The sequence below is a fragment of the Choloepus didactylus genome, chromosome X, assembly GCF_015220235.1.
Source record: "Choloepus didactylus isolate mChoDid1 chromosome X, mChoDid1.pri, whole genome shotgun sequence".
Classification (NCBI taxonomy): Eukaryota; Metazoa; Chordata; class Mammalia; order Pilosa; family Megalonychidae; genus Choloepus; species Choloepus didactylus.
Genome location: NC_051334.1, coordinates 189,802,282 through 189,822,014, shown reverse-complemented (window position 1 = coordinate 189,822,014; position 19,733 = coordinate 189,802,282). Strand labels below are relative to the sequence as shown.

The 19,733-nt window shown below is 36.9% G+C and overlaps 1 protein-coding gene across 2 annotated transcripts in view; it reads right to left on the bottom strand.

Moving 5' to 3' along the window:
- GABRA3 (gamma-aminobutyric acid type A receptor subunit alpha3) overlaps nt 1-19,733 on the bottom strand; it is a 406,943-nt gene that overhangs the window by 48,983 nt on the left and 338,227 nt on the right. For both annotated transcript variants that reach the window (XM_037822441.1, XM_037822442.1), the window contains exon 6: nt 2,938-3,020. In XM_037822441.1, the coding sequence (XP_037678369.1) occupies nt 2,938-3,020 (83 nt within the window). The remainder of the gene's footprint in view (nt 1-2,937; nt 3,021-19,733) is intronic.

The window sequence follows — 19,733 nt, the reverse complement described above, 5'->3', positions numbered from 1 at the left end:
ATTTGGATGTTCTCCAGCTTTATTATTATCTTCAAGCTTCTTTTAATTATTCTAGGTATGCTTCCCTTTCCATATAAATTTTAGAATCAATATTGTTTTCTTTGTATTTATCCTATTTAGGGTTTGCATGACTTCTTGAATCTTTGGCTTGATAACTTCCATCAACTTTTTTAATTCTTGGCAATTAACTGCTTAACTATTGCTTTTTCCCATTGCTTTGTCTGTTCTCCATCTGCCAAGTTACGCATTACAATTTATTTTACAGGGTCCCAAATGATCCCTTTTCTGTATTTTATGTCTCTGGAATACAGTTTTGCTGTTTTCTATTAACCCATTTTACAGTTCTCTAATCCTGTCTTCTGATTGTTAAATCCATCCATTGAATTCTGAGTTTTAAATATTGTACTTTTCTGTAAAAAATTTCCAACTGATTCTGCATTATAGATTAAAATTTTCTATTGAAAATATCTCCACTTTGTTTTATTTATCTTTCCTCTTTTTTCTTAAACATATTAAGCATAGTTTTTAAATCCTTATCTACAAACTCTGATATCTGGATCACCTGTAGGTCTATTTCAATATTCTGTTTTTTAATCTTGGATTTAGGTCATATGATCCTGCTTACTGGTATGCCTAATAATTTTTAACTGAATTCCAAAGACTGTGTATAAAACTGTAGCATTTTCAGATGATGTTGATTTCCATCAGAAAGGTTTCATTCTTTCTTTTGCTGTGCAGATAGTGTAGGAAAAATTATCACCTTAATCCCATAAGGGACTGATTTAGGTAACAGCTTCGGTTAAACCTGGTCTGTCTGTAGTGTTCACCTGTAAATAGAACACAGATTTCTAGGATTTTAAACTGCTATGATGACATGACTTTTTTCAGGATTGGGAGTCCCCAGGAAAACCTGCTCTGATTTTCAAAAGTTTTCATATTAGATTTAGCCTCATGCTCTGTGAAACTTCAAACATCAGCAATTGTATTAAGGGGGAATCAGTCAAGGTTTTGAGACCTTTCAGGTCGTTACTTTTTCCCTGTGTGACCATCAACGTTATTGCTGGTTTTTGAATCCTTCAGCCCTCTGCCTGAGGCCAAACCTGGATTCAAAGTTGCAATCAATGGTCAGAGTTGGCAACTGTCCTCAGTGCTGAAGAAGCTGAGGGTCACAAGTTCATCTCTGAAAATTTTTCCCCTTTCTCCAAAATTTTAGTTTTCAATCATTGTTGCTGCTACAGTTCTGGGTTTTTTGTTGATGAGGGGAGTACTGGTTATCCACAAACAGCTCTGTTCTATCCAGAGTGGAATTCATGGTCATCTCATTTAATAACAATCCATTAGGACAAAAATCTACATGTTACTCTTGAGTTCTCTCTTTCTCTAATGCTCCACATCTAATCCATTGGAGAATCTTATTGGCTTTCCCTTCACATTATATCCAGAATCAGGTTACTTTTCACTACTTTTATCACTATCACTCTGATTTGAACCATCTTCATCTCTCACCTGAATTACTGCAATAACCTCCTAACTGGACTTCCTGTTTCAATCCTTCCTTTACTTATATTCTTAACAGAGTATCTCATGTTACTCTTTTAAAACACATCATATCATTCCATTATTTTGTTCAAAATATTCCAGACATTCTCAATTTTCCCTCAGAATAAAAGTCAAAATCTGTTCATGTCCTACAGAACTCTAGATGATCCACCTCCCTCTTTAATCTCATTCTCTCCTCGTGTTTTCCCTCTTAATCACTCTGCTCCAGCCATATTGGCCTCTATGATGTTCCTTTGAACAAGCCATGCACTTTTCTGACTTAGGGTGTTAACCCTGGTTCTTACCTCTTCTTGTAGCACTATTCCTTAGATATCTGCATCATTATCTCCTTTACCTCCTTAAAATTTTTGCTTAAATGTCACCTTTTCAAAGAGGTCGATCCTGTTAATCCTGTTTTAGATTGCAATGGCAACACTTTGGCAACACCTTGACTCCACCTAAGCATGACTGATTCCCTTCATTCTATAGTACTTTTAGTATTTTCTATGGTGCTTGTCACCTTACAACATACTTTATACTTTTTTATTCACTGTTTATTTTATCTTTCACCATCATCCTACCTGCTATAATATAATCTACACAAAGGCAGGAGTCTTTATTTTATTCAAATATGTATTCCAAACTCCTAGAGTGGAGCCTGGCACACAGGAGGGAGACTGTAAATATTTGACAAATTAATGATTGAAACAATATATCACACACAATTATTTGGTTCTTTTCAAATGCAGTCTCTACTTCAAAATACAGAACTAAATCTAATTTGGATATGACACAATCTTGGAAGTCTGATTACTTCCTATATGAAACTTACCCCAAAATTCTTAGACTCAGTATCTCACTCACATTCTATACAATTTTGACTCTTTTTTTTACTTCATTTGTATATGGACTATGTATCTTCTCTTTTCTCTGCAAGATTTACAGCTACTGGACAAGACAGCATTCTCTAAAAGCAGAAACTCTCCAGAGTCTTTTCCTTTCTACTACACACTTTGGAGAACTGGAAAGAGGTATATGAGGATACAGGTGGAATTGACATTTCAAAAAATGTAAACATTCTGTTTGAGGGATCTTTTCTTTAGGAAGCTGCTACTGTACTATAAAACAGCTCTGTCTTGCTCTGTCCTCTGAGGAATTGAGGAAACAGATGTTAATGTTTCAAAGTAATGACAGAGAAATTAGTCTGAAATGGTAAAATAAGGTTTGCTGTCTAGAAAGAAAACTGTATTAAAGGTTGAGTCTCCACCTCCTGATCAGTTTGTACCACTCAACCCCACTCCCATACTATCCTTGGTTAAGGGTCTCAGCTTTAGAAACTCCTAGGAAATAAGTTTCTTTTGGAAGAAGATAAGGCAAGCAAAAGGAGGAAGTACATACAGCTTCCAAACTTCAGTGGGCAGGCATGCACATCCATGGGAAAATCTTCCAGATGCATAGGGCACTCAGCATGAATTGTTAACCTAAAAGATAGGAGAACAGAAAATGAAATTAAGCTAAAGTAAATGGTATTAAACTCTGGGTTGCCATTAACCAGCAATGGAATGATCCTAAGAATAACAGGATTTTGTTTAAGTTCACTAAGATTCAAGTCTTTATGAACACAAGGCATGGATTAAATGGACTAAATAGCCTATTGAAGCAGCATTTAGTATTCAGATAATTAGATCATATCTGAATCCCACCATACCACCTTGAGAAAAACAAACATAACTTATCTGCCCTAACCATACTCCCTTAACCACACCAAAAGAAGCCTGAAAACACCAGGTCACTGACTCATTAACTCTTGATCATTTTAATTATCTCTGAAATTGGGTTAATACTACTGATTCTTCTCAGTGGGCTATCATATAAGTTAACCAATTTAAAGATTGCACTGTAGAGGAAATATGTGTATATTTGAAAAGATGTGTATATGTTAATGAAAAGACAGAAAAGATGGATCTGCTGCTCACAGCAACTGCTAACTTTATTGAAAGAGATGGCTCTTGGAGAACACACACAGATGTACAGATACACAGCACCTGGCCACTCCAGAACACATATAAAGGTAATGGAGGAGAGCAGAAACCTCAGCAATCAAGAAGGAAGAGTTCATGCTTTCCCAACAGTGGCAACATGTATGTGGATTCCTCAATGGGGATCTGGATGGAGTAGGATTTGGCATGTCCGCATACCCGGGTTGGGAGGCTCTGGAAGCAGCACCCTCTACCCTCCCAGCCTATAGGGGGGTTTAGTATCCTTCTGTCCTCACTTCCACTTTCTCTACCTCTGAGAAATAGTTTTAAAAGTCCTATAATGTGGGCTCTGTTTCAGGAACGAACATGCCAGCATGGTCCAAGTCCCTCAGAGCCTTTTCTTTCTAGTTGAGGGAGACAAATACTTATATGTATATGAACATACACATATATGCAATTACAAATTGTGGCAAGCATTATGAAGAAGTATAGGATACAATGGCAACTTATAGCACTGCACCTAAGAAAGAATAAGCCTCAATTTCTCTTTGGTAAATAACTTGTAAATTGCAGCCATGTAGTGTGGCAAAGTGGCAAGAATATGCACTTTGAAATCAGGTAGACGTAGATTCAAATTCTGATTCCACCCCTTTCAAGTTATGAGATCTTGTGGAAACTACTTGTTCTTTCCATACTGTTCACTACTGGTATCCCCATTACCTAGTACAGTGTCTGGCACATAGCAGGAATTCAGAAAATACCTGTTGAATGAATGAATGAATGAATACATGAATAAATGAAATTTTAAAACCTTCTGTAGAGTAAAGCATGAAGAAAGAACTGGGATGAATTGCTAAAAAAACTTTGTTTAGCACAAAAGTCAAATATAAAAGGCAACATATGCCATGATATAATTTAAATGAAATTCTACAAAAGGAAAAATTAATCCACAGAGAGAGAAGGCAAATAAGTAGTTGCCTGCAGCCAGGGCTTGTGGGTTGGAGGATTAACTGCAAAGGAGCATGAGGGAACTTTTTTTGGGGTGAAGGAAATGCTCTATATTTTGATTTGGTGGTGGTTACATGGGTGTATACATTTGTAAAAACCTCATCAAAATGAATGCTATAAAAGGGTAAATTTTATTATATGTAAATTATACCCTATTAAATGTTACTTAAAAAGAAAACTCTAAACTTGAAAACAAAAGAAATTTATATGCATTTTGGCTCCAGATACAATGTGATTTTTTTTCTGTCTCCTTTGGGAAATTTTTCCTATAATGACATATCAAAGCTTCAGGCAGATGCCCAGGTAGTCTAAATAATCTACGCTAAGGCTTCAAATCTGATTTCTTTCAAAATGTTTGAGCCTCAATTTCCCTTGGCTTAGATAATACCTTCCCATATATAAATGGAACCCACACAGCAAATTTCAGAGTTCCTTGGAATCTGGCTCTGATGAGCTGTTTCTAGCTGGCTTTTATACCTCCTCTCTTGGTTATATTGGCCCCAATCCCTGCCATCCTCTAAGAGTTCTAATAAATTTAGAAGTTTGTCATCATAGTGTCACTCATTCCACCAATAGCTTCCTCCCCTAGACAGACACTCCTTCTCATACCTGTTCAGTGCCCAAGTACTCTTTAGGACCAGAAGCTCTGCCTAATGAAACATCAGTATATCAGACGGAGAGGAATAGGTCTTACTTCCTAGGTAATTACCAAAGTAGCCTGTTGAGAAGTATCTTGTTGAGGCAATAAATAAACGAAATGCCTGTAAGGAAACCCATGTGTAGAGCCTTCATTTCTCATGCTCCTCAACCTCAGTGTTATATTAGCAGTGTCAGGAAGCAATATTCTAGCAAGAAGATATCCTTCCTAGTCTATTGCTGCCTGACACTGCTTCTCTGAGGCTGATGAGAGTGAAATACCAGGGAACTATTTATTGGCAAATTATAGACATCCAGGTGTCTAGGAAGGCACAGGAGTTTCAATGTATAATTTTTATCATTATGATGATCATTGCTAACAACCCACGAGCTTCCCACAGCATGTTACAATTTTTAAAGGATTATCACATTGATAGTCCATTGAGGCCTGCCCCTAATGTTTTTGAGGCAAGGTCCCTGGTTGCCTGGAACTAAGGATGGTATTGACCCTGTTTGTTCCTCATAGTGACTTTGTGAGGAACATGTTACAAGCATTATTAGCATCCCTATTTTAGAGACCAGAACTCATGGAGTTAAAATGACTTGCTAAGAGTCACACAACCTGGAGATTTGGACTGAAAATCCAGAGTTCTTTATACATTAGCTATCTTCTTATTCATCTGAGGGTAAATAAATCCTCAGTTCCCTCAGGAATCTTTCAGTCATATGAGAGATGTCCTAATTATCTATGGCTACATTTGAGCAAACATTTCCTAAGGTCAAGTTAGTTGTGGGAAGACACCAAAAGAAGGAGGAAGAATGAGAGATGCCCAAGCCACAGTTCCAGCCCTCGTGGTGACTACTGTTAAAGGAGGAAGCAGATATTAGTCACATATGCAATTGATTAACACGGGGCAGGAGTTGAGTATATTATCCTGAGTATATTCAGGGTGCTTCCTGCTGCAGAGAAGGCTTAAAGAGCTCTTGAAAGTTTTAGCTAGGTAGAGGTAGAGAGGGAGAGCAGGAAGGAAGGACAGTATACACAGGTCAGAGAGTATTAGGATGTGTTTAAGAAAAATGAAAAGAGCACCTTACAAGTTAGCTTGTGAAGTACCCTTCACCCACAAATGTCTGCTTTCTATACTGTGCTCTAGGCTTAGGTGGGATGGGTGAGAAGTAGATAGGGAGGAAGATAGGGAAGTTATTATAAAGCAGTTCTGCTCCTAATCAGAAATGACTACCTTTCACATCTTGCCTTGATAATCTGTTTTTTGTGACGTTATTCTCCATGCCCTCAGGACTATGGGGGTAAATATAAAGTAATTTCCTCTTAGCATTATTCATAAAAGGCAGTATCTTGGAAATACCAATGTAAGTGGAAAGAGGGAGCACAATTTTATCTATTTAAACCCTATGGAATCCTTTTGGTGTCCAATACAAGGAGCAGATTTTTCAGTGACATACATTTCTCTTGTGCTTGGTCCTTTGTGTCACAAAAACCCCATTAGGCCTTAAAAGTGAAGGGTGGATTGTGGGATATTACAGTCTGGGCTTGAGAATTGAGACTTTGTCCAAGACATATGGGACATTTAGTAAATATTCAAGGATTCAGTTAGCGCCATCTAGTTCCCACTTCTTACTGTTCCAAGAAGAAAGTGCAAATGAGATGAGTAGGGATTTGCCCAAGGGCACACCCTTGGTTTCTGTCTTCTGACCTGGTATGCTTGCTAATACACACCTGAGCATGCTTGCATTATCTAGTCTGCTTTAAGCAAATATCTTCTATTGCTCTGATCAGTTGTGAGGTTGTCACACATCCATAATGTTTAGCAGTTAGCCAGGATTGGAGATGCTGGCCAGTGGTCCACTTAGAGGCTAGCTAACTGGAATGCAACTGAGCTTGATTTTCCTGCTAGTTCTCTCCAGAGCTGTGCATGTTAGCCTGTTTATTCATTCATCTAATGGACAATATATCTAAGTTCATTCTCTATAAAATTATTCCCTTACCCAGCCCTAGAAACTGATTGGGTCACTGAGATGGAAAGTTTTGACACACAGAATAGAGAGTTTCTCCCACAAGAATGGGACTGACCCAAAAGAGCCCTGACATGCGTAGACCCAGTAGTTGAAGAGAATGTGTCTCTATCTTCAGTCATACAGATTAAAATACCATCTATTCTTTTATTCAATAAAATTATTTATATCTACTCTGTTCCAGGCCCATTCTCCTGTCTAATCTCACTGTGGGAGATTCATCCTTGGACAGCCTTCCCCATTCTTTAACTCCTGATGCTGCAGGTTCTTCCATTTCATTCATATCAGTATCAAACCACTTCAAAGGGTAAGCCTTCCGTGATATCTACTGTCCCCTCCTTTCCCGCAGAGTTCCACATTTCTACCTCTACACATTCTTTTCACATGGAAAATATAATAATAATTAAATAATTGTATTAAAGTAAGATGTTTTCATGTCTGTTCCTTCTTAGATGTATATGATAGGAGCTCAATAGATATTTCTTAAATGAACTGCATCATCCTTCCCTTCTATAGGCTGACATCTTCAAGAATCAAGGATACTGGATTGCAGTTAAAAAGTTTCAGGTATTTCCTTCTACCTATTCTAATACATTAGAAACTACAAAGGGATACCTATACAGCATATAAGAATAACCTCCAGAATGACCTCTGAACTCCATTTGAAATCTCTCAGCCACTGAAACTTTGTTTCATTTTGCTTACCCCTTTCAATCAAGACTTTCTCAGTCCCGTGATGCCAGGTCCAGGCTCATCCCCAGTAGTCATGTGCCGCATTACCAGGGAGATTTACGCCCCTGGGAGTCATATCATTTGTATCGGGGAGGGCAGTGAGTTCACCTGCCACGTGGGCTTAGAGAGAGAGGGACACATCTGAGCAACAAAGAGGTTTTCTGGGGGTGACTCTTAGGCAAAATTATAAGTAGGCTTAGCCTCTCTTTTGCATTAGCCAACTTCATAAGTTCTAGCCACAAGGAATTCCCCAGGTGGGTAAGTTTAATATTTCCACATTTTTCCCCAGGCCCTCAAGGGGGCTTTGAAAATACTTTTTATTCTCTGCCCAAATTACTCTGGGCTGTATCAGGGTTTTCATGCTAACCTGTACAAACCAACAAGATCTCACCCCCTATTCAAGGTTCCATGTAATTATTGTGTTTGAATAAACTGACCACACAAGTTAAATTATATAGCGTGCTACAGGAAATACAGATTTTCCACCAAATAGACATCTCTTCCTTTGGTCTCACAGAGAAGTTGAGGTTTTGAAACACAGTCAATATCATTTTCCCTTAAGTCTGGTTTACCTTAGTTATAACCGAGTCCATTTTGTTCATATTGCTAATTGAAATCTGATCTCTTTTTCATCATCTTTAACATTTGCTGTATGGGGTAATGCTGACATTCATAGCTGTTGAACTCACTCTGAGTCTCAGGTGTCACACAGATACCCAAAGTTCCAGACACTGACCAGTTTATACACAAACAGCTCATCATCTCAGAATTTAGAGATAACCATTACAAATCATGAATAGATGTGACTGCTGTAATCTTTAACATAAGCCTTCCCCTGATAACCTATGCTCTCAGATTTAATTCTTAGAGTTTGCACATCATAGTTAGTCCATATTAGTAAGGCATTATAATGTTTGTCTTTTCAATTCTGGTTTATTTCACTCAACATTCTATCCTCAGGTCCATTCACCTAGCTGCATGTCTCACAACCTCATTCCTTCTTGTAGCTGCTCAGTATTCTATTGTATGCATACACCACAGTTCACCATTCTATTTATCAGTCGCTGTACCCTTTGGTCATTTCTATCCATTGATAATTGTGAATACTGCTGCCATAAACACCAGTGTGCAATGTCCACTCATGTCCCTGCTTTCAGTTCTTCCAAGTATCTACACAATAACAGGGTTGCAGGACTGTATGGCAACCCCATAGTTAGCTTCCTGTGGAACCACCACACTGCCCTCCAGCTTGGCTGCACCATTCTTCTTCCCTACCTACAGTGAATAGGTACATCTCTTAATCCACATTTTCTCCAGCACTTGTATCCCTCTATTTGTTTTGTAAACAGTTTTATTCACACACCATACAATCCATCCTAAGTCAACAATCACATGTTCTTGGTATAATCACATAATTATGTATTAACCACCACAATCTATAGGAGGACATTTCCATTTCTTCCACAAAGCAAGAGGAAAAGGAGAAAAAAAATGAAGAATAAAACTATAAATGATAGAAAAAATAAAAATAAAATAAAATACAATGAAAAGGCCAGACAACCACAACAACACCAAGAATCCCATATCACTCCCTTATATCCCCCTCTTAAAGGCATTTAGCTTTGGTATATTGCCTTTGTTACAATTCATGGAAGCATCTTACAATGTTACCATTAACTATACACTCTAGTTTGCATTGATTGTATTTTCCCCTGTACCATCCAATTTTCAACACCTTGCAATGTTGACATCCATTTGTTCTCCCTCATTTAAAAACATTTTTATATTTGTACATTTAATCACCATCATTGACCACTCTAGGTTTCACTAAGTTACACATTCCCAGTCTTTATCTTCTATCTTGCCTTCTGGTGTCATACATGCTCCTAGCCTTCCTCTTTCAACTGTACGCACACTCATCTTTGTTCAGAGTACTTACAATATTGTGCTACCATCACACAGTATTGTGCTATCCATTTCTGGATCTATACAATCAATCCTGTTGAACCTTCTATCCTCCTTCAGCATCAAATGCCCGATCTCTAACTTCTTTCTATCTCCTGATAACCTGTGTTCTCAACTCTCAAATTTTGCTCATCAATGTTAGTTCATATTAGTGAGACCATACATTATCTGTCCTTTTGTTTCTGGCTGATTTCACTCAATGTAATGCATACTGTCTACCATTTTGTCTTCTGGATTTTATATGTTAAATCTTGTTTTACTTTTATTTTGTTTTCCTCTCTCCCTCCTTTTACCCTTACTGATAGTCTTCATTTCTACACTCTCCTCCAAACCTCTCTCTTCTGTCTTTTCCTATCTGCCTGTAGTGCTCCCTTTAGTAGTTCCTGTAGAGCATGTATCTTGTTCACAAACTCTCTCACTGTCTGTTTGCCTGGGGATACTTTAAACTCTCCCACATTTTTGAAGGACAGTTTTGCCAGATAGAGAATTCTTGGTTGGCAGTTTTTCTCCTTCAGTATCTTAAATATATCATACAACTGCCTTCTTGCCTCCATGGTTTCTACTGAGAAATCCACAAATAGTTTTATCAAGCTTCCCTTGTATGTGATGGATTGCTTTTCTCTTGTTGTTTTCAGAATTCCTTCCTTGTCTTTGATGTTTGATAATCTGATTATTAAGTGTCCTGGCATAGGTCTATTTGGATCTATTCTGTTTGGGGTACTCTGTGCTTCTTGGATCTGCAATTTTATGTCTTCCATAAGAGATGGGAAATTTTCATTGACTATTTCCTCTATTATTGCTTCTGCCCCTTTTCCTTTTTCTTCTCCTTCTGGGACACCCATGACATGTACATTCATGCGTTTCATGTTGTCATTGAATTCCCTGAGACACTGCTCATATTTTTCCATTCTTTTCCCTATCTGTTCTTTTGTGTGTAGGATTTCAGATGTCCTGTCCTCCAGCTCATGAATCCTTTCTTCTGCCTCTTGAGATCTGCTGTTGTATGTCTCCATTGTGTTTTTCATCTCTTGTATTGTGCCTTTCATTCCCATAAGTTCTGCCAATTGTTTTTTCAAACTTTCGAGTTCTTCCTTATATTTGCCCAATGTCTTCTTTATATCTTTCATCTTTTTTGCCATATCTTCCCTCAACTTGTTGATTTGATTTTTTAACTGATTTAGGAGTTTTGTTTGAGTAATAATTAGCTGTTTCAATTCCTGTATCTCAGTTGAAGTGTAAGTTTTTTTTCCTTTGACTGGGCCATATCTTCTTTTATACTAGTGTGATTTGTAATTTTTTGTTGTCTGGGTATCTGGTTTCCCTGATTACCCCAATCAGATTTTCCCGGACAAAATGGGCCCAGGTCTCAGGAGGAGGCTGTATTCGGTATCAGATTTCCCTGAGAGTGGGACCCAGAAGATTGTCAGATTTTCCTGTGAGGCCTCTAGACTCTGTGCTTTTCCTATCCTGCCAAGCAGGTGGTGCTTGTCAGCCTGCAGCTCCCCACTGGTGTAAAGAGGTGCGGTGCCTTTAATTCTCAGTGGACCCTGTCCCTTCCAGGGGCCGAGGATGTCAGAAGCCCAGCTTAGGCTGTTTCTGTTTTTTTTTTTTTCCCTAGGCCATGCAGCCTGAGTTCTCTGAGGGAGGGCCACCACTTGAGCTGGGCCCCACCCCACCCCCATTTTCTAAGGGAAGGTAAGCCCTTTAGGGAATTATCTCCTACACTTCAGCTTTCTTTTGACTCTGTGATTATCTTAATTCCACCCTTGCCTGGGTCAACACTGATAATTGAAAATGCCTGAGGCTTTCTCTAATGCGCTACTTAGAATGAGAGGAAAAGAAGGAAAAAAGCAAAAAGTCTCCTTTTCAGAGCCAGTCCCCAGCCCTCTAGTTCACCAGACAAGAGCTGGAGTTGGTACCCAGTTCTGTGTGGAACCCAGTTCTGTGTGGCCCTTTTCTTGGGACACAGCCCTTTTCCAGTATTCTGAACTCAGCTGACTCCAAAAGCCTCTGTTTTTATTTATTTATGTAGTTTTTTTCCATCAGCCCCACCTCCTCTCTGTCTGGCTAAACCTCCGTGTTCCTTTCATGCTTGCTCCTGGTTTATCTGTGCTGGTGGCTTGTATTCAGTATTCCAAATTTGTTAATTAAACCCCAGTTGGTGCTTGGTTGAGTTACTTTCCCTTGCCCCAGGTAACCTGCTTCTTTTTCCCACAGGGAAGTGTTTCAAAATGCCTGCTGTGCTGGTTGGGGAGGGTGCCAGCTCTGCAGTTTGGGGAGCTTTACTTACAGTTCTATGCTGCGATCTTAGCTGTTCCACCCATTCCAGGCTGGTGTACAATGTTGTCTGGTCACAGATGTCCCACAACAGTTGTTCCAGACTATTTACTATTTGTTTCTGGCTATTTGCTAGTTGTTCTAGGGGACTAACTAAATTCCACATCCCCCTAAACTGTCATCTTGCCCTGCTTCCCTATATATTCTTTTAAAAAACATGTATGGAGCACTTATATAATGTGTCAGGCAAGATATATGGACCCAGTCCTAGATGAGCTTGCTGTCCAGGAGAAACAATGTGCATATACACCAACAATCACAGCACAATGTACTATGTACATAAATTACTATAAGAGGTGCTGTGGGTACACAAAATATGAAGGAATTATTATGCCTAAGGCCATCATAAAAGACCTTATAGGATCAAGCACATCTGAGATGAAGATTAAAGAATATTAGGGTAAGGCAGGGAAAGTCATTCTAAAGAATATTACATATATTAAACCACAAAAGCATGAACAAGTATGGTCTGTTTGGGTAATGACTTGCTCATGATAGAGTAGGGTTGGGGGGAAGGATATAAAGTTTGGGGTTGAGAATAGCTGGGAAGTGGTGGAAAATTTCCACTTAAATTATGGAACAGACTGGAGGGTGAAAATAGAGAAGCAGATCAGTGAAGTAGTCATTACAGCAGTCCAATTAAAGAACAATTGGGATATGTTGTTGGCAGTGGAGATAGAAACAGACATTAAAATATTTGAGAGGAAAAATAAGTCAAATCTTGTGTTTAGGGACTGGACTTCTCTCAACCTTAGTTTCCTCACCTGTAAAAACCAAAAAACAGAGGAAGATAATGACTCCTGCCCCTATGTAACCCATCTATCCATTCAACAATTATTCATTCAACAGATTCATGGGTTTATAGGATGTTGGGAAGAACAAAACAGAAAATGGAAGTCAAAAGCTTTACCTACTCCAGAAGATTATTATCTTTATTATATACAGACAAAATTTTCAGATAGTTGGGGCAGGATCATAGCTTTTAGGAGAAATGGTTGCCTCTGACTTCAGATCAGTAAAATAATCAATCTTTGCCAAATTTGCCCTATCCTGTTTTCTTTCCTTTTTTCTTTTTATCTATGGAAATTTAATATTTTATTTTGGGGAAAAAAGAACATCAAAGCATTTTTTTCCAACTGAAAACACTTGGAATTTTATTACATCAGGAAAAAATGCCAAAAAAATTAGTTCAGAAAACATTATGGTTGTAACACTTAGGCTAAGTTTACAAAACACTAACCAAAAACTGGAGACTTTCTAGCAGGAAATTTTTTAAAGCAGTTGTAGTGAGATATATTCACTCAACTATACAATTCATCCAAAGTGTACAATTAATGGCTCTCATATAATCACAGAGTTGGGCATTCATCACCACAATCAATTTTAGAACATTTTCATGACTCCATAAAGAAAAACCCCATACTCCTTATACCCCTCTATTATTGCCACTTAGCAATGTTGTGGTACCTTTTTTATGATTGGTGAAAGAATATTAAATTATTACTGTCAATGATAGTCCATAGTTTGCATTAGGTGTGTTTTCCCATACCATCCTATTATTAGCACCCTGTAATAGTGATGTATATTTCTTCCATTTCATGAAAGAACAGTCTTATGTTTGTACTATTAACCACAGTCATCATCCACAACAAGGTTCACTATATTATACAGTCCCATGTTTTATCATCTAGTTTTCCTTTTAGTGACATACATGACCCTAAACTTCCCCTTTCAACCACATTCACACACATAATTCAGCACTGTTAATTATATTCACACTAACGTGCTACCATCATCACTATCCATCTCCAAACATTTATAATCAGCCTAATTAAAAATTCTGCACAGATTAGGCATCAGCTTCCTATTCTCTACCCCCATTCTATCTCTTGCTAACTTATATTCTATATTCTAAGTCCATGAGTTTGCTTACTATAATTAGTGCACATCAGTGAAATCATACAATATTTGCCCCTTTGTGTCTGGCTTATTTCACTCAGCATAATATCCTCAAGGTTCATCCATGTTGACACATGCATCAGAGCTTCATTACTTCTTATAGCTGAATAATATTCCATCATGTGAAAATATCACATTTTGTTTATCCATTCATCAGTTGATGGACACTTGGGTTGCTTCCATCTTTTGGCAATTGTGGATAATGCCACTGAACATTATTCAGTGTCTGTTCATGTTCCTGCTTTCACTTCTTCTGGATATATACCTAGTAGAGGGATTGCTGGGTCATGTAGTAATTCTATATTTAGCTTCCTGAGAAAATGCCAATCAATCTTCCACAGCAGCTGTACCATTTTACACTCCCACCAGCAGTGAATGATTGTTCCTATTTCTCCATGTCCTCTCCAACATTTATTATTTTCCATTTTTAAAATAGCACCCATTCTAATGGGTGTGAAATAGTATCTAATTGTGGTTTTGATTTGCATGTCCCTAAAAGCTAGTGATGTTGAGCATCTTTTCATGTGTTTTTTAACTATTTGTATTTCCTCTTTTGAAAAATGTCTATTCAAGTATTTTGCCCATTTTTAAATTGGGTTGTCTTTTTATTGTTGAGTTGTAGACTTTCTTTATATATTCTGGATATTAAACCCTTATCAGATATGCTATTTCCAAATATTTTCTCCCATTGAGTAAGTTGCTTTTTCACTTTCTTGACAAAGTCTTTTGAAGCACAAAAGTATTTAATTTTAAAAAGGTCCCATTGTTCTATTTTTTATTTCATTGATTGTGCTTTGGATGTAAAGTTGAAGAAACCATTGCCTACCACGAGATTTGAGGATGAGTCCTTACATTTTCTTCTAGGAGTTTTATGGTCCTGCCTCTTATATTTAGGTCTTTAATCCATTTTGAGTTAATTTTTGTATAGGGTGTGAGGTAGGGGTCCTCTTTCATTCTTTTGAATATGGCTATCCAGTTCTCCCATCAAATTTCTTGTAGAGACTGTTCTGTCTCAGTTGAGTGGACTTGGCAACCTTGTCAAACATCAATTTACCATAGATGTGAGGGTCTATTTCTGAACTCTCAATTTGATTCTATTGGTAAATATATCTGTCTTTATGCCAGTACCATGCTGTTTTGACCACTGCAGCTTTGTAATATGCTTTAAAGTCACATCCTGTTTCCTGTTAAAGCCTCTCTCCCACTTCATTTGTGGAGATATACTAAGCCTGGCTATATTTTTGCAAGTAGTCGTTAAAGACCTTTACAATGAAGCTCAGAAACTCCTCAAAATGCAACATTTAGATTGCAGAGACTCAGTCCCAATCCAGAGTATGGCCTGCTTTGATTCCTATACAGTCACCAGATAGGAGATAAGAGCAATCCAAGAAATACCCTTCTCTGGGGGAAGAGCTTACAGATGGGAATCTGAGGCCCTTTTCAGCCCTGCACACACACACACACATGCATGCATCTCAGTTACTGCCTTTATCTCACTGTGTTTTGCAACACATTGGCTTCTTTTTCACCCTACCCTTTATTATTGCTATACCCTCCTAGTTTGTTTGCTTTTGTACTTCCCACCTACAATGTATTAACATAGTAGCCTTCCAGTGTTTTGCCCTCATACAAAGTAAAAGTCAAAGTCCTCACTATAGTTTAAAGGACCTTGTGTGATTTTCTGTTTTTCTACCACTTATCTCTTACTCTATTCTCCCTTGCTCACTCTGCTCCCACCACACTAGCCTCCTTGCTTCTCTTTGAACATGACATGTTCTCTTATATTATGGCCTTTACAATGGCTATTCTCTCCACCAAGAATGTTCTTCCTTCAAATACCTCTTTTCGTACCTCTTACCATACCTCTTACCATACCTCTTTCAAAGCTTTGCTTAATTATCATCTTCCAAATGGGGTCTACCCTGACCTCCTCCCATTTTACTACACACCCTCTGGACAGGTAGTGCCCACTGTCTGCTCTTTTTTTTTCAATAGCACCTGATATACCATATAATTTGTTTTTTATTTTTATCATCTATTTATGCTTAGCAGCTATTTTCTTTCTCTCCATACTATAAAGTTACGGGTTTTTGTCTCTTTTGCTCTTTGATGTGTGCCAAGATCCTAAGATAGTAACTAGCACATTGTAGGTATTCAATAAATATTCCCTGAATGAATGAATGAATGAATGATTTTTCCATAAAGGTATATATATCTATGAGATTCTTACAGAGAGAAAGTGTAGGTTGGATAAGACTGAGTTCAGGTACTGCCTGGATTCCTGGAAAAATAGCATCTTAATATTATTCCACAATAGCATAATATTTCAACCAATCCCTTCCAATGGACATTTAGCTTCTTTCTTAGAATTGTAGAGCTGGAAGAACCCTACAAAGAGCATCAAGTTTTATCCCCTCATAATTTATATATGAGAAAACAGAAGAGAATAGATTTGCCCAAATCAACCAGCATGTCTGGAACAGAACTGACTGTCCAAGTGTCCTGATCAGCAAATATTTATTGATCACCTATTATGTGCCAGCTATTGGTCTAAGCAATGTAACTATATCAGAGGACATACAAAGATGGTTGCCCTCTTAGAGCTTACATTCAAGTAGGGGAAAAAAATAAACAAGATAAAAGGGTTCCTATTTCTCCATATCATCAGGAACCCTTATACATTTCTCATGGCACTGTAGAATCCTGTAGCCATTATGGAAATCAGTTTGGCAGGTCCTCAAAAAATTGAAAATAGAATTACCATATGAGCCAGCAATTCCACTTCTAGGTATTTCCTCAAAGAATTGAAAGCAGGGACTTGAAAATATATTTGTGCATAAGTGTTTATAGCAGAATTATTCATAATAGCAAAAAGGTGGAAACAACCCAAGTGTCCATCAAAATATGGTATATACATACAGTGGAATATTATTCAGCTGTGAAAAGGAACAAACTCCTGATGCACATGACAACATGGATGAACCTCAAAGACATCATGCTGAGTGAAATAAGTCAGACACAAAACGACAAACATTGCATGATTTCACTTATATGAAATACCTAGAAGTAAACTTCACAGAGACAGATGTTTGTTTATAGGTTACCAGGGATAGGGGGTACAGGGCAGAAAGAGGAAGTTATAGCTTGATGAGTAAGTAGTTTCTGTTTGAGGGAATGAAAAAGGAGACATAATGGATGTCAGTAATGGCAGCACAATATTATGAATATAATTAATAATAATACTGATTTGTATATTTGAATATGGTTAAAAAGGGAAATTTTGTGCTCTATATCAGTTACTACAATAAAATGTTTAAAAATGAATAGATAAAAAGTAAACAAGATAAAATAGTAAATTAAATAATACATTAAAAGGTGATATGCCCTAGGGAGAAAATTTAAATAAGTGGAGAGTACTGGGAATGGATTATTATTTTCAATAGGGTGTTTAGGGACTACTTCACTGAGCAGGTGACATTTGAGCAAAGACATGAAGAAGGTAAGAGAGCCTTTTGAACACCTGCGAAAAGAACAGTCAAAGTAGAGGGAGTAGCAAATGCAAAGGCCCTGAGGTAAAAGTCGGCCCAGCGTATTAAAGGAACAACTAGGTGATTGTGGCTGTAGAGGAGTGATGAAGGGGGAAAGTTAATCAAAGATGAGTTCAAATAGGAAACTATGAGGCATGGACTAGATAGTGTAAGGCCTCCTAGGATATTTTATCTTTTACTCTGGGTGAAATGTGGAGGCATTTAAGGTTTTGAGGAGAGGGGTGACTTGATTTGACTAATAGTTTAGGATTACTCTGGCAGCTACGAAAAACACACACCTAATATCATTCTTGATAAAAGAATAAATTATTTTCCCCTAGGATCAGGAACAAGACAAAGATATCCTCTGTCTCTTATTCAACATTGTACTAGAGATTTTAGCTAGTTCAAGAAGGAAAACAATGGGGAGTGACTGCTAATGGGGTTTCCTTTTGAGGTGAAGAAATTGTTCTAAAATTGATTGTGGTGGACAACTCTGTGAATATACTATAGAACCTTTAATTGTACAATTTAAAAGAGTGAATTATAAGGTATGAGAATTATATCTCAATAAACATGTTTAAAAATAGGAAAAGAAAAGAAATTAAAGACATAAAGATTGGAAAGCAAGAATTAAAACTGTTTATTTGCAGATGACATGATGCTGTATGTAGAAAATTAAAAGAGAATCTACCAAAAAACATACTTGAACTAATAAACACATTTAGGAAGTTCACAGGATACAAAATCAATATTCAAATGCCAATTGTATTTCTATACACTAGCAACAAACAATGTGAACATTAACTTACAAAAACAATTCCATTCACAACAGCATCAAAATAACAAAATACTTAGGAATAAATTTAACAAAAGGAGTAAAAGAACTGTATGCTGAAAGTTATAAAACATTGCTCAGATAAATTTTTAAATATCTAAGTAAATGGATAGATATTCCATATGCATGGATTGAAAGACCTAATATCATTAAGATGGCACTTCTCTCCAAAATTCCAGTAAGCATGTTTTGTTTAGTTTTGTTTTAAATAAAAATAGCAGGTTGATTCTAAAATTTATATGGGAATAGAAAAGTCTATAACAACCAAAACATCTTTTTTTTTTAAAAAAAGAATAAAGCATAAGTACTTTCATTTCCTTATTTCAAAACATACTATAAAGCTATAGCTTTGGCCTAGGGATAAACATACAGATCATTGGAATAGAATTAAGAGTTTACAAGTAAACTTTCATACTCATGGTCAATCAATTTTTGACAAAAGTGCCAAGGTAATTCAGTGGAGGAAGGATAGCCTTTTCAACAAATGTTGGGAGAATTCAATATCCACATGCAAAAAAAATGAACATAGACCCTTGCCTCATATCATAAGCAAAATAGCAAAATGGATCACACACTTAAATTTAAGAGCTAAAACTTCTGAAAGAAAACATAGGATAAAATATTTGTGACAAAGTTAGGCAAAGATTTTTTAGAAATGACAACAAAAGCATGATCCATAAATTAAAAAATATTATAAATTGATTGAAAATAATATGATAAATTGGACTCCATCAAAATTTGAAATGTTTGGACTTCAAAAGACACCATAAAAAATGAAAAGAAAAGTCACAAAATGGAAGACTATATTTGTGAATCATATATCTGATAAAGAACTCATATCAAGAATACCTAAATAACTCTTATGACTCAGTAAGAGTTTATTATTTTCTTCTAATAATGAGAGGAAAAACAACTCAATTTAAAAGTGGGCAAAATATTTACACAATTTATCAGAGAAGATATTCTAATTGTTAATAAAGATGCACAACATCTTTAGTCTTTAGGGAAATCCAAATTCAACTACAAAGAGATATTACTACATACCCACTAGAGTGCCTAAAATCAAAAAGACTGACAATGTCAAATATTGTCAAGGATTTGGAGAAAACGGAAATTCATATATCACTTGTTAAATGTATAATGCTACAGTCCACTTCGGAAAACATTTGGGCACTTTCT